The sequence below is a fragment of the Gobio gobio genome (genome assembly GCF_949357685.1).
Source record: "Gobio gobio genome assembly, chromosome: 4".
Taxonomy (NCBI): Eukaryota; Metazoa; Chordata; class Actinopteri; order Cypriniformes; family Gobionidae; genus Gobio; species Gobio gobio.
In genome coordinates, this window is record NC_137100.1 from 46,741,120 (window position 1) to 46,755,515 (window position 14,396).

General features: G+C 39.4%; 1 protein-coding gene across 3 annotated transcripts in view; it reads left to right on the plus strand.

The window, feature by feature from the left end:
* Window positions 1-6,481: 6,481 nt before the first annotated feature.
* Window positions 6,482-14,396, plus strand: part of emid1 (EMI domain containing 1) — an 82,023-nt gene continuing 74,108 nt past the window's right edge. For all 3 annotated transcript variants that reach the window (XR_013816436.1, XM_079816215.1, XM_079816214.1), the window contains exon 1: window positions 6,482-7,122. Coding sequence is in view for 2 of the 3 variants with exons in the window: in XM_079816215.1 (XP_079672341.1) it covers window positions 6,959-7,122 (164 nt within the window). In the remaining variant the exon portion in view is untranslated. The remainder of the gene's footprint in view (window positions 7,123-14,396) is intronic.

Consider the following 14,396-nt stretch of genomic DNA (forward strand, 5'->3'; position numbering starts at 1 on the left):
ATTATTTGATTTCCAGGTTTAAATTTACGTGGCCTCAGCAAGTTCCTTTGTCCCCCACTTTAAGAGAAAATGTATGATAATGAATCAATCAACTTATATAGACACTGCAAGTAAAAAGTTTGGAAAAAAATGTATGTTTTTAAAATATTTATTTACTGCAAGTGCATTTATTTGATCAAAAGTACAGTAAAAACAGTTATATTGTGAAATATTATTATAATATAAATATTTTAAGATCATTTAAAATGTAATTTATACCTGTAATGGCAGAGTTGATTTTTCAGCAGCCATTACTTAAGTCACATGATCCTTCAGAATGTATACACTGATCAGGCATACATTATGACGGACTTGTTTGTTCAGCACATCCCACAGATGATCGATTGGAGGCCAAGGAGAATTTGGAGGCCAAGTCATTACCTCAAACTTGTTGTGCTCCTCAAACCATTCCTGAACAATTTTTGCTTTGTCGCATTATCCTGCTGAAAGAAGCCACAGTCATCAGGGAATACCGTTTCCATGGTCTGCAACAATGCTTAGGTAGGTGGTACATGTCAAAGTAACATCCACATAGATGGCAGGACCCAAGGTTTCCCAGCAGAACATTGCCCAAAGCATCACACTGCCCCCGTCGGCTTGCCTTCTTCCCATAGTGCATCCTGGTGCCATGTGTTCCCCAAGTAAGCGACACACACGCACCAGGCCATCCACGTGATGTAAAAGAAAAAGTGATTCATCAGACCAGGCCACCTTCTTCCAATGCTCCGTGGTCCAGTTCTGATGCTCACGTGCCCACTGTTTGCAGTTTCGGCCGTGGACAGGGGTCAGCATGGGCACCCTGACTGGTCTGCGGCTATGCAGCCCCATACGCAACAAACTGTGATGCACTGTGTATTCTGACACCTTTCTATCAGAACCAGCATTAACTTCTTGAGCAATTTGAGCTGCAGTATAGCTCGTCTGTTTGATCGGGCCAGCCTTCGCTCCCCACGTGCATCAATGAACCTTGGCTGCCCATGACCCTGTCGCCAGTTCACCATTGTTCCTTCCTTGGACCACTTTTGATAGATACTGACCACTGCAGACCGGGTACACCCCACAAGAGCTGCAGTTTTGGAGATGCTCTGACCCAGTCATCTAGCCATCACCATTTGGCCCTTGTCAAACTCGCTCAAATCCTTACACTTGCCCATTTTTCCTGCTTTTATCAACTTTGAGGACAAAATGTTCACTTGCTGGCTAATATCCCACCCACTAACAGGTGCCGTGATGAAGATATAATCAGTGTTATTCACTTCACCTATCATAATGTTATGCCTGATCGGTGTATTTCAGTTACATGATCAGTCACATGATCCTTCAGGATAGACAGACAGACAGACAGACAGACAGACAGACAGACAGACAGACAGATAGATAGATAGATAGATAGATAGATAGATAGATAGATAGATAGATAGATAGATAGATAGATAGATAGATAGATAGATAGATAGATAGATAGATAGATAGATAGATAGATAGATAGATAGATAGATAGATAGATAGATAGATAGATAGATAGATAGATAGATAGATAGATAGATAGATAGATAGATAGATAGATAGATAGATAGATAGATAGATAGATATTGACCATATTCAAAATACAATAGAGTTAAAGTGTTATGTTGTTTACCACTAGAAGGCAGCACACTCCAGACTTTGTCCTGTTGTAACTTTGAGCCACAAGGAGATGAAGAAGGCAACTGCTTTCTCCTCTCTGTCTGCCTGACGTCTGGATTCGTGCCAGCATTGCTCCTGCACCCCATCTCACCCCGATCCATCTCCAGGTCCTGATATATGTAATCTCAGAGGACAGATCTTATTAAGTCTTCTGTCTATTTGATTCCACATGACTTTTCTAACACCCATGAGCCTTCAAAACCGTCGGGGGGGGGGGGGGGGTACTTGTGGGAGAAAGAGGGGCTGCTTTGTGTTCCCTTAATTACAGTCTTAACATTTCTTTCTCTATATTATGTTTCACCCAGGCATTCGTACCAGCTCCCATCCGAGGCTTCCCCCAGACCCTTCACTCATGGTGCTGCTCAACAGAACATTCTCCAACGAAACCTCAAAGAAAAAAGCACATAAGTCAGGTTCAGGGTGGACAGACTCTAACTTATGTGCAGTATAAACGTACAGGATATAGGTATGAGAGCATAAATTTAAGAGACTTGTCTTTTCATGTACGATCTGCATATGTTTATGCTTTGGTTTGGCACATGTCACATTTTTCATACATAACCTTTGGGTCACCAGAGGAATTCGACCCATTCTTATAGAACTTGATATATATTTCCTGCTTCTGAAGGCTCAAAGTTTGCCCAAGAAAAAGAAAGAGTCTGTGGAAAATGTCTATCTGTATCAAATAGAGCAGAAAGGAACTTTTCCACCTGGGAGATATCCACCTTTTTTTTATTCTTACTCTCCTCTTTTGTCTGAGTCTGGCTGATTCTTGGTTCTCTTTGTTATAAATAGATGAATTATGGCCGGGTGAGCCGATTCTTTATAATTAAGTAGGACAAAGTTTTTCTGACACAGTGTAGAGAACATACAAGCAGTTTAGAACAAAGTGCCCTCTTCTCAGCAAATCCTTGCTTCGGGAATGTTTAAAGTGCCAACAAGCTCAATGTTTGCACCAGGAACTCCATTAACAATAGAGGTGACCACAAGGAGTGTTCATTGGGGCACTTTTAAAAGTGTACACAATCAATTCAAGGCTACAAAGAGTGTTTAACCAAACAGAGGAAATCTTTAGCTGGTATGGTAAATCATCAGAGGGGTTTATTTTAGCCAATAGGAAGTTCAACTTGTTCAATACAAGTTAAGCTCAGTTTTCAGCATTTTTGGCATGGTTTTAAAAGAAAACAGTGTTACAGTGAGTCGCTTACTGTGAAAGTGAATTGGGACGTTTGTAATGGATTTGAAAGCAGAAGTTTATAATCTCACAAAAATCCTTACATTAATTCTTCAGTTAAAACTTGTATTATTTGAGCTGTAAATATGTTTAGTTTAAAGTTGGCATAAAATGAAAATGTACCTTTTCTATGAAATATTCTAAATTGATCTCATTGTGAACAATTCATCCATTCACGTTTAGTTTTGTATTATTATTATTTTAATGATTTTCATTAAAATATCATGGCTTGATATTCCAGTGAAACAACAGATTTCTCTCTGGTGACGAATGCTAGTCTTCTCCAGTTATTTTGTCTGCATAAACTTTTCTTCAAAAGTTTGCATTCAGATCTCCATCCAATTAAAACCAATGGATAACCAAATTACTTTTGATGGATAGAACCTTTTCCAATAATCTGTTTCACTATACATCACAATATGGAAAAAGGTCTTTGTAGGATTTTAGGCATTACTTTGTCTTGGCGACGAAGTTGTACAATTTGAAAAAAGTTTAAGAAAAATTATTTGTTTTCATTTAAATTCAGGTAAACGGCTTTGCTTTTATAACATATTAACATTTAAAGATTGGTTCCATTCACTTTGATTGTGTGTCATTGTAACTCAAGATTTTTGCGTTTTTAAATAATGGAATGGTTCCATTATTGGTTCATATTAATATGAAATTTGAAGTCAAGACAAATGTACTTCTATAGCACTTTTCACAATACACATTGTTTAAAATATCTTAATGTCTTCATGCCTTATAGTCGCATTTAGCAGATTCGAGCTGGGTGACAATTTACATTTTGCATTTTGTTATCAACATTATTATGCCTCAGGAACTGTCGATTGAGCCTCATTTCTCAGTAGAGAGATAAAGACAGAGAGAATCAAATGGCAACACAAGAGCTGTTGTTAATACAAAAACTTCCACCATCACTACCGGTCTCCCTCCTTATTTCTTTTGAAGCCAAGATCATTTTCAGCTGTCTTCCACAGCAGGGATTTATATTAACCCTGAAATGCTCCAGTGCCTGTTTGGCATGACTTTGCACCTGCTGCTTTTTAAAATGCCATGGGTGTGTTGACATGTCACACATCATCTCATTGTAATGTTCTTGCTTTCTTTCGCTTTCGGATCTGGTACAAGGGAAAAAAGCCTGTTCAAATAAACAGGATGCTCTAATATTCATCTACTTTCCAATGTCATTCAACATTCTGCTAGATCATTTTTTTTAGCTTCATTTTACTCAAAATATAGTTAAACATGTCAAACTATGACAAGTGGCATCCTCAACACCTGCAGATCTTGGCCGCCCGTGTGATTGATGCCCCTGCTCTGTGCTTTGCTTATTTCTCTGGCTGTCAGGGGGTCCGCTGAGCGTAGTCACCTCGACCTCAGATATAGATGAGTGGGCTGGAGTCCGTACTGCCTGCTGAGCCAGGTGTTTAACTTGGACGTGGACCACAGTTCTGCGGTTTTCGGAAACCCCTCCGTTCCCCTTTTTCACCGGGCAGAGGAGAAGTTCGAGTAAACCGTGTTCCCGGGGTTCTCGTTCTGTATCGCTCTCTCCTCTTGGCCCGTTCTGGATGCTATCCAGACGTTAGACTGTGTTTTGTCTTCTGGAGGAGGTTTTCATGTTATGGCAGTCGTATAACTCATTAAGCCATCTAAAGTGTGAGCATGGATGCGAGACAATGCCTCAAAAGAATGCTTTAGCACTTCTTATGTTTATCATTTATAAAGGGGGTCTGCTGAATAACTGAGAAGGGGGACATTTTTTTTTTTTTTTTTTTTTTTTACAAATGTGTTGTCAGGGTTAGCTGTAAAACTGATGTATAATGATCTTTAACATGAAAATCATAAAGGTTCTTTATTGGCCTAAATCAGGGGTGTCCAATCCTGCTCCTGGAAGGCCACTGTCCTGCAGATTTTAGCTCCAACCCCAATTAAACACACCTGAACCAGCTAATCAAGGTCTTATTAGGCATACTAGAAACTTCCAGACAGGTGTGTTGAGGCAAGTTGGAGCTAAGCCCTGCAGGACAGTGGCCCTCCAGGACCGAGTTTGGACACCCCTGGCCTATATGCACTCTCTGTAAATGTACCTTTAGCGATACAACAGCTTGTCACCATGTCACTTATTTACCCCTAAAAGATTCATATAGTACCTTAAGTGTACATATTACTACTCTAAGATACTAGAGTACTAGAGGGTTGGTTCCATAAAAAACCTATAACATCCTTGGAACCTTTCCATTGCACAAAAGGTTGTAAAAAGGTGGTGAATGTGATTTCACCAAGTACAACATGTTCTGGATCTTTTTTGATCCTTGAACAACAACCAACCAGATTTGATTGACAAGTTTAAAGTTTATGTCAAGTTAGTGCTTCACCTAACCCTGTAGGGTTATTCACCTGTCATATCTCCTATCATATTCACCTATCATATCATATCATATCGAGTTTAGGGATAACTTATGGATATGGTTAGGTTTAGGGGTGGGGATATACATTTTCTGACAGGAATGTTGTTCCAGGGACAACATATGATGTTCCAGGAACATGTCTTACTTTGGTCCTTTAGATTAGAGGGTTTCAAACTTGTTTTTCAAACTTCTCCAGAAGGTTCTTGGGTCCCCAGATAATTTCAGAGAGTAAAAAGACAAAGCAAAAATGGATAAAGTCTACCAAAAATTCTAAATGTTTCTCTCCTTTCTTGCCATACATACTTTCTAGAATTGTATATGTTTGGTTGGTATCTTTCTAGTGAGTTTTTCTCACTATAGTGCCCTTTGTCTTGCTCACTGGGGTTGTTAAGGCAGGTTGGAAAAAAACATTTATTGTATACAAATCATTTTTAATTGAAAATGTTCCTCTTCAAGTTTATCATCTAACATTAAGCACAGAAACTTACTATTTATCTAACAGTTTAAATGTTTTTTCATACAGATGGATTTTAGGAAGGGGGTCCCTAAAAAAAATCATCATATTTGAGGGTCCTTGGCATTATAAAGTTTGAAAACCCCTGCTTTAGATTATTTAAATGTTCTTCACACCAAGAGAGAGAAAAAATGGTTCTATTAAGAACTGTTCACTGAAAAGTTCTTTGGTGAACCCAAAATTGTTCGTCTATATGGCATCGCTGTGAAAACATCCTATTGGAACCTTTTTTTAAAAAAAAAGCGTGTAAATAAATATGCATTGAAAATTCATTAAGTATCAGCTGTTTCTCCTAATATTTCTTTGGATAAATCAGAAAAGACAATGGAACAATAATGTCCAAGAGATGTTTAAAATGAATGTTGATGGAATTTGTCTTGGAAGAAGACATTCATGTCACATTTATTCACACTCATTGTCAGCATAGTGTGAGACATTATTGAGATAATTTGCTTGGAGAAACAGCTGAGATTTCTGTGGGTTGTGGATGTGCTCATTACTTTTTTATAACGAGACTATGACATCTGATTCTTAAACAAGGACACCATAAATCCATTTGTTTCATGTCTAAAAGTTTTCACTGGAAGAGCAGGAAAGGGGGAGTGCTGCATGAGAGGACAGAGAGAGAAAGAGGGAACTGGGCTGGGTGGAAAAAAAAACTACACGGGCTGTGGGACTCAAGGCGACTATAAAACAGCTTTCTTGCCCATTGTGTTGATGTAGTCAAGAAATATACCGTAACGTACAGACAGACGGAGATGGAGGAGTGAGGCGGGACCGGTTTGTGTGACTGCTAACAAACGTTTGTCTTGCGGTTTGCGAGCAAACTTTGCGAGGAGATTTATTTGTGGCGGGGTCTGCCGATGACAATCCTCTGAAACTTTAACTCTTGTGTGATGCAGCAGTGCACATAAACAAGCCTTTTATTATTTTAATGCTCGTAAAATAAACCGAAGTTCAGAAATTAGTCTTGCGAGTCGTATATCTGTCCTCTAGTCACAGTAGCAAGATAAGCGGGACAATATTAGAAGAGTTTTTTTGCTGACTGGGTTCTCTGTAGTTGACGCGGCTGAAATGGGAGCGCGTGACGGGCGCTCGGTGTCTGCGGTTCACCGGAGCTCTTTCCTCTTGTGGACGCTGCTGCTGATACTGTGGCTGACATGCGTTCAGGGGACGTGGGGACCCGGAGTTTACAAATACCAGACCGGGACAGCACTCCACAAAGATCTGTCGAAAAGGTAAGGTTTATAGCCTATGTCATGACAGAAGTAGCCTGCAGTTGTCAAAAAGTTGTCAGTTGAAGTTTAACATTGTTTCGAGTAATTTTTACCATCTTTTCCCCAAATGAACTAGGACGTTTTCGCATGTTTGCAGTCAATAAAAATCCTAAAGGATTTTAGTGGGAAAAGTTCATACAGAGTATAGTAGGCTAGTTAAAATATCCAAACAAGAGGCAAATTTGTTTGTAAATAATGATCTAAACCAGTACATTCATGTTACTTCAATGTTTGTTGTATTTATTAATATTTATTAGTTTATTACCCGTTGGAAAATCCAGTTTAAGCTTGTCTGTGTTTTGAAACATTACTGGGTTTTAGCTGGTCCAAGAGATCCAAGTTTGCTGACCAGCATAAACCAGCTCAAGATGGTTTCTGGAACATGGTGGCTGGTCAAGTAGGCTATACTGACCATCTTTAGAAACCAGCTCCCATGTTTCAAAAAACGTTTAAGATAGAGTTTCCAACAGGAAACACAACAGAGTTTAATGGTAACTTGTAAATTACTACATGTAATGTAGCTTTAGTAGAAAAAATACAAATAATACTGATACATTTTGAGGATAATCTATTAATCAGTTGTATCCTACTCAGTATTTGCATCTACAATGCAATGCTGATTTCTCTGTTATCAACTAAATAGTCCTGGTGTGAGTCTGACAGTCTGTTTCCTCTTTCCTGAAATGAGGAAACACCCATCTCTCCTGTCTGCACGTTTGTCTATGGTTATTCCTGTTAAAACATGCATAAACTAGATTGGTATCACTGTCCAGACTCAACCTTCTCAAATTCAACTCTCCCAGAGAGCTTTTGAATGATTCCACGTCTTACAGGCTTATATTTCTAAGCAAATGTTAAATCAGACATAATCATCAGTGCTTTTGATCAGCATATAATCTTTTTCATTGCCCTCCTCGAGTGCATGTGGATGATGAGACTTTTATGAGACATGACAAGACAAGAAATTAGACTAAACATCCAGCATGTAGCCTACTTCTATCCAGACTGCATCACCTTGACTGACCTGAGACAACAGCTTATGGCCTTGATCTGACCCTTATATCTTCATGCAAATATTTACTCTGTTTGGGTAAATGGCTTAGAGTTGTTGTGGGTGGGATGCGTCTCTGAAGTATGCAGGTGTGGAGGAGTCTGTGCTCTCTGTGCTGAAGGTTTGATCTCTCACCCCCTCCTCCCGTCAGTCACAGACTGATGAAACAGACGGTGTTTACTAAACACATGCAGCTGCATCGTCTGCACGCTGTGGGAGAGAAGTTTATTGCACTGCTGTCTGATGATGCAGAGAGGAGAGGTCACAGGCATCTTTGAGATGCCTTGGATGAGCAGCACTGTTTCTGAGAGGTGTAATATATAACATCATAAATATATCATATAAATACAAATAAATCAATAAGCAATTTCAGATAAATCTATATAATATCTTAACTGAAAATAATATTTAATCAATCAGCCAGCCCTATGTGTTGTATTGATTAATAAAAGTGTGACCAATTAATTGCTGTCATAAAGTACATTTACATGCACAACTAGAAGTTTCAATTTGCACAATTTCAGTATGACTTAAATGATCATTTGTCTAATGTTATTTAAATGCTTTAGTCTGACTGAAATTGAGAAGTCTCACTAACAGACCTACAAAATGTGATTGTTGCTGGGCTTCATCCAGCATATATACAGATTAATCAGAATATAATTGTCCTTGTTGTTGTGCACTTGCTCTGAAAGATGCACAAAATATATGTAATCCTTCACATATTTGATTAAGCATTGTGTCATGTATACTTTGACTGTAGTTCAGCTATGTAAAATCCCACTGTACATAGATTAAAACTGCACATTTAAACGTACTGTATAGATACCGGCCCATGACGATGAATACAGAACTTAGTTTCCCACGCTAGAGCACAGAGGAACAGTTTGTTCTACTTTCCAAAGAATCACTGAGAGAGGCTGAACAGGCATATGAACTCTTGCCATAAATCATAATTAACCCCGATCCACATCCTAACCTTTAACCTAACCCATTTTGCATATAGCAAAGACAATGCCTGAAATATAAATGTCCTGAGAAAAAAAACCCTTAAGAATATCTGTCTAATTAGGGGCTGGTGAAGCCGAGCACAGTTGGGGGTTAAGTCAGCAGCTATTTCCTGTTCTGCTCGGCTTCACTGCCCTGGAGAGGAGCACTCAGGGTGGGAGTGTGAGACTTGGGGCCCCAGAGGGACCTTTAGCTGCTGACCCATCAACACCACCCTGATTCTGCCTCCACAAGTTCTGTGTAAGCAAATTCTGCATTGCAAATTATACAAAGGAAGATGACATTATTGTCTGAGCTATATATGTTCAGCTATAATTTGCATTGCTTTCATTCAGGTTTTATATCTACGTTTTACTTGACACATTTTATGTGTTCTGGGGATTCACAGTAATCTTCTTAAGAATTATGTTAAGAGTTTTCCTAAAGGGTTAGTTAATCCAAAAATGAAAATTCTGTCAGTAATTACTCACCCTCATGTCGTTCCAAACCCGTTAGACCTTCGTTCATCTTCGGAACACAAATTAAGATATTTTTGATGAAATCTGAGAGCTTTCAGACCCCTCCATAGACAGCAATTTAATTACCACTTTCAAGGTCCAGAAAGGTAGGAAAGACATCGTTAAAATAGTTCATGTGACTATTTATAGAACCTGTGAAGTGCTTTTCCTGAATGAAAATGAAAAAGGTCTCGAATAGTAACTTATTGCTTGTGCTCGCACTCGTGCACACGTGAAGTACAAGAGACTGAACGTGAGGCCCTGATATACTCACAGCAAAGTTCTTTTTCATTCATTGCTAGTAAAAACAGTAAAAACTATTTGGAAATACCTTTACAACAATATACTTTTAATGAACATCCCGATGCCATTCACACTGCTGAGAGATTAGATGAATATGTGCTGCACGCTTTCCTCTCAATAAAAAACACACAACAGAAATGAGAGTGGTGAGAAAACAGCAGTTAAGAAAGCATCTGATCATAGCAATGTGGATATGTTTGCACTAGCTCTGCAATTCTCCGGCATCATGTCGACAGATGAGGTAATTAAAATTACACTGTTATTATAGTTTGATTATAAAGTATATTTGAGACTATAGACTACTGTATATAGATCTGGCTATGTGAGACTAATAGCACTGGCTATGTGAGACTAATAGCACATTACAGTACAGAATAGATCTTTCAGCATTGTTTTGGACAAGCATTCATATCATGTGTCATTGAATGGAAGAGAGGCTCTCAAACGTCACATCCTTTTGTTTTTCCCGGCAAAAATGTCCCCAGTCGTTCACATAAAAATCATTCTACAGGCTTTCATAGACAACCTAGGAAGTTGTCTTTTAACTTTCATTACAAGCTGTTCACACATTGGCAATACAAAAAACCTATTAATACATAAAAATCCTTACGTATAGCCCTTTTAAGAAGAATTTTATTCTTAAGAATGTTTTGTGAATCCGGCCACCGTTCTCGTCACATGGGGTGAAGAGCATGACACTTAGATCAATCAGTCAAGGAATCGGTTTCACTGTGAGGATAGAGATACTTAGGGAAGAATGCACTGATCATCTTTATGATCTATGGGTGTTTCTGTGTGCGTTCTCACTCATCCATATCATTCGCTTCAGGGCTGTTTTCCCGCGAGACTGGTCCTTAAATCCGACTTTGGGGAATGACTGTCTCCCGCCATGGCTTTTGACCTGTCCTTTGAACCAGTCTTAAGCAAATCTCAGAGACAGAAGAGGGATTCCTGTTCATTTCTGCTTCGCTTTGTTGTTCTTTCTTCCTTTTTTTTCTTTCTCTTGTAGTACTTTTTGATGCATTCTTTCAGCAGGCCATTAATCTTCTTTGTCCCTCACTGTTTTGCCTATATCGTTGGACGTCATGAACGCGGCCTAATTGGGTTATCTTACCCCCCTAGTGCATCCCAGGAGGGCTTCATTACTGACCCGATGATGAAATACTCTCTTTCCAACCCTCCTGTCCAGCTGCCACAGCTCTCTATTGTCTTCTTGTTCAAACTTAATTTATTTGCCTCCAGAGTCAATAATCTTTGTAGTCTGTGCTACATTGCGGGAGTCAACATTTGAGTCTCAGCATTGTCTCACGCGTTGTGTGTTGAAAGCTAGCATTCATGCCTTAAATGAAGCGTGCTGCTTTTCATTTTGTCTAAAACAAGACAGTTTCATGATCGTTCCTCTAGTTCGTATGTGTGTGTTGTGCTGCTTTTATTTTACGGCTTTGGCTTGTTTGCCCCTCGCTGCATGCTGAGTTGCACTCAGTCCAGCTCTGTGTGATTCCTGCCATCCCTTTCTGATTTGAGTTACCCCCCCCCCCCCCCCCCCCCCCCTTACAGTCTGTGCTATGATCTGTGCACATTGCAGAGTTATTTATTATAGGTTTCTGGTCCCATGTGTGTTTGTGAGGAAGAGAGTCAGTCTTTCGATCTGTTGGCCAAGTGCATGTAAATGCCAGTGAAATGTAGCATTGCTGGACTGTTGAAAGCATTCACACCTTTTAACTTGAGTTTCATTACCTACCGCATATATGAGATAAAATGAAGCTAATAAATGCACATCCTTTCACTGGAAGATATAGTCCCAGGCATGTAAACAATCAGAAAACAGTATTCTGTGGGTTATATTCTATTCTAAATTCTGAAGTATTTTCAAGGCACAACAATAAGTAGTGAGAATTAGAGTGTGGGTTGATAGCTGGGTTGCATAATGACCCCTCATAAATGCTTTGTGAAGGCGAGATGTTAGATTACAGGAATAATGGTCTATAAGTACTGCTCCTCCTCTTTTAACCCTCTGTCTCTCCCTGCCCGAGGTTTAAATCTGGATCAAAGCAGAGTTTAGCTGCCTTTGCCTCCATCTTTCTGTTCAGAAAGCGGGCGAGGGGTCATTTCCCATTGAAAGGCTTTTGTGCTGTGTGTTCCCTATAAATCCTCTCATTAGTTCATATGGAGCTGGACTATGTCCAGAATCCTCTAGTTTCCACGAACATCCAGAGAATGCCATGCACTGTGTGCTGTTTTAAAATGGAGAGGGTAGGTATTTTGTGTGGATTTTTTTTCTACATAGTTTTGTGTTTTAGAGTGGAGGGGCTAATTGAAGGTACTGTTGGGGAAAGTACCAAATGAAGTCAGGATCAGATGAAACAGGATCAAACAAATCGCCTTGTTCACCAAGCTGGCATTGTGATTTGGGGGCAGTGTGGGAACTTTGTTCTGATGGCTGTGCCGCTCTAGATCTTTATCTGCCCATTGCCCGGATGCCTACTCCCAATATGGAGTTTGGCTCATTTCTGTGTCTATTCAACCTATGTTGTAGATTTGCAGGCTAAATGATCCTAAATGGACAGAATCAGTGGGGTGGGGTTCAGAGCGGCTGAAATCATTGTGAAATATGAGAGCAATTATTTATGATAGTTTTTGCTCAGATGAATTTACACGATTTGTTGTGTTGACAGAGGTGATGTGAAGGGGATGTGACTGTACAAATACAGTTCACCCCAAAATTAAACCGCAAAATTAAATTTCTGGTATCATTTACTTATCCTCATGTCATTACAATCCAAACCCATATGACTTTAATTTTTAGTTTGAAACACAAGTTGCTTGTATCGGATGGCAAATATTTGATTTTATTTATTTTTTATTTTATTTATTTCAACCAATCATTGCTTTCTGATTGTAGGTTGTATGTTTAGGTTGACAACAAAGGATGTTGATGCAGGATGCATGGCCTACACATTTTTTCTTTCTTTCTACAGTTGTATTTATGGGAGAGTTTGAATGTATATTTCTGTGTTTCCTAGAGAAGGGCAAGGGTATGATTTGTGGTTCTAAATTCAATAACAAGCAGATCACAGAAATAGCCCCATGGTCTTCCGCTGTGGCCAGACTGGCTTCTGTGTTTGTGTGTCCAGTCTGTGTGTGTTTGTTGGCTGTTCTGGAGCAGCTGGGCAGGTAGTGTCCGGATAAGCCTGTGGTCACCCCAGTTCTGTCCCGGGGCCCTCATCTCAAGCAGGGCATGGAAACCACCTAAAATTCAGAGGCTTTGGAAATTTCTGGCATTTTTGAGGGCTGGTTCTGTGGGCCACAGTTTTAGCAGGTTCTGGGAAAGGGCTGGGAAACACATGCAAGAGCTGTTAATGTGTGAGCATGAGGATGGTTTCATGTTAGACTCCATGTTACTTCTGGTTATAGCTTCATATGTATATGTATGTATGTATGTACATTTTCATCTTTGTAAATGCATTATAGATTAATGTTTGACCTGTCTAATCAGCTGTTACCCATGCATAGTATTAATTAAAAAAATGTTTTTAAATGTTGTCTTGCAACAAATGTTGTCTTTAAAACAGCATAAAAAAATTATATATAGGCCTATATAGTTTTGTAAAACAAACCTGCAAAACATGCACATCATTATACAGCAATGTTTAAGTTTGCTTGAAAGCATAATCCCATCAGACTCAATGTCACAGACAGACAATCTACGCTAATACAAGCAGATTGATGTTGATTATTGAACGTGTACGGCCCTCTGGCCTGTTTTCTTGATGTGTGATCATAGCTGTGCATAAGCTGAGCCATTGATAATAACCACTGAAGTATAGTAGATATAATGACCTCCATATGTTACACGTGCATTAACTCTCTTTGAATTCTGCTCCACATCTCTTTTGACTTATGTTTGCTCAACTTGAGGCATAATGGTTCATACAAAGGTCTGTTTGAGGTGAACTTATCAATGGCTCTTTGTTTCAAGCCGTTCTGTGTAAAAATCATGAGGGAGCTCAGGGGGAAAGAGATCTGATTGGTTTTTCTCTTCAAACCCACGTTCATTCCTTTCTTTTGTGACTTCTGGCATGTGCCGAGATCCTGGGCTTGGGCCGTGCAGCTTTGTTTTGGTTCTCTGTGCTACTTTCCCCCCTCTCCTCTGTCCTGACTCTAGTCTGCTCCTCATCAGGGCTGGATTTGCCACTGCCTTGCTTTCCCAATTAGAAGGTTCCACATTATGCAGGGCACATTAGTGATTACCTTAGCAAACTTTCCAGATGACTTTTGTTTTCCAATTTTGTTTTCTCTCGTTTGCATTTTCCGCTTAATAATGAGACTGAAATATGACTGAAATTGTACCTTGAGTGGGTGCCCTATAGCATATT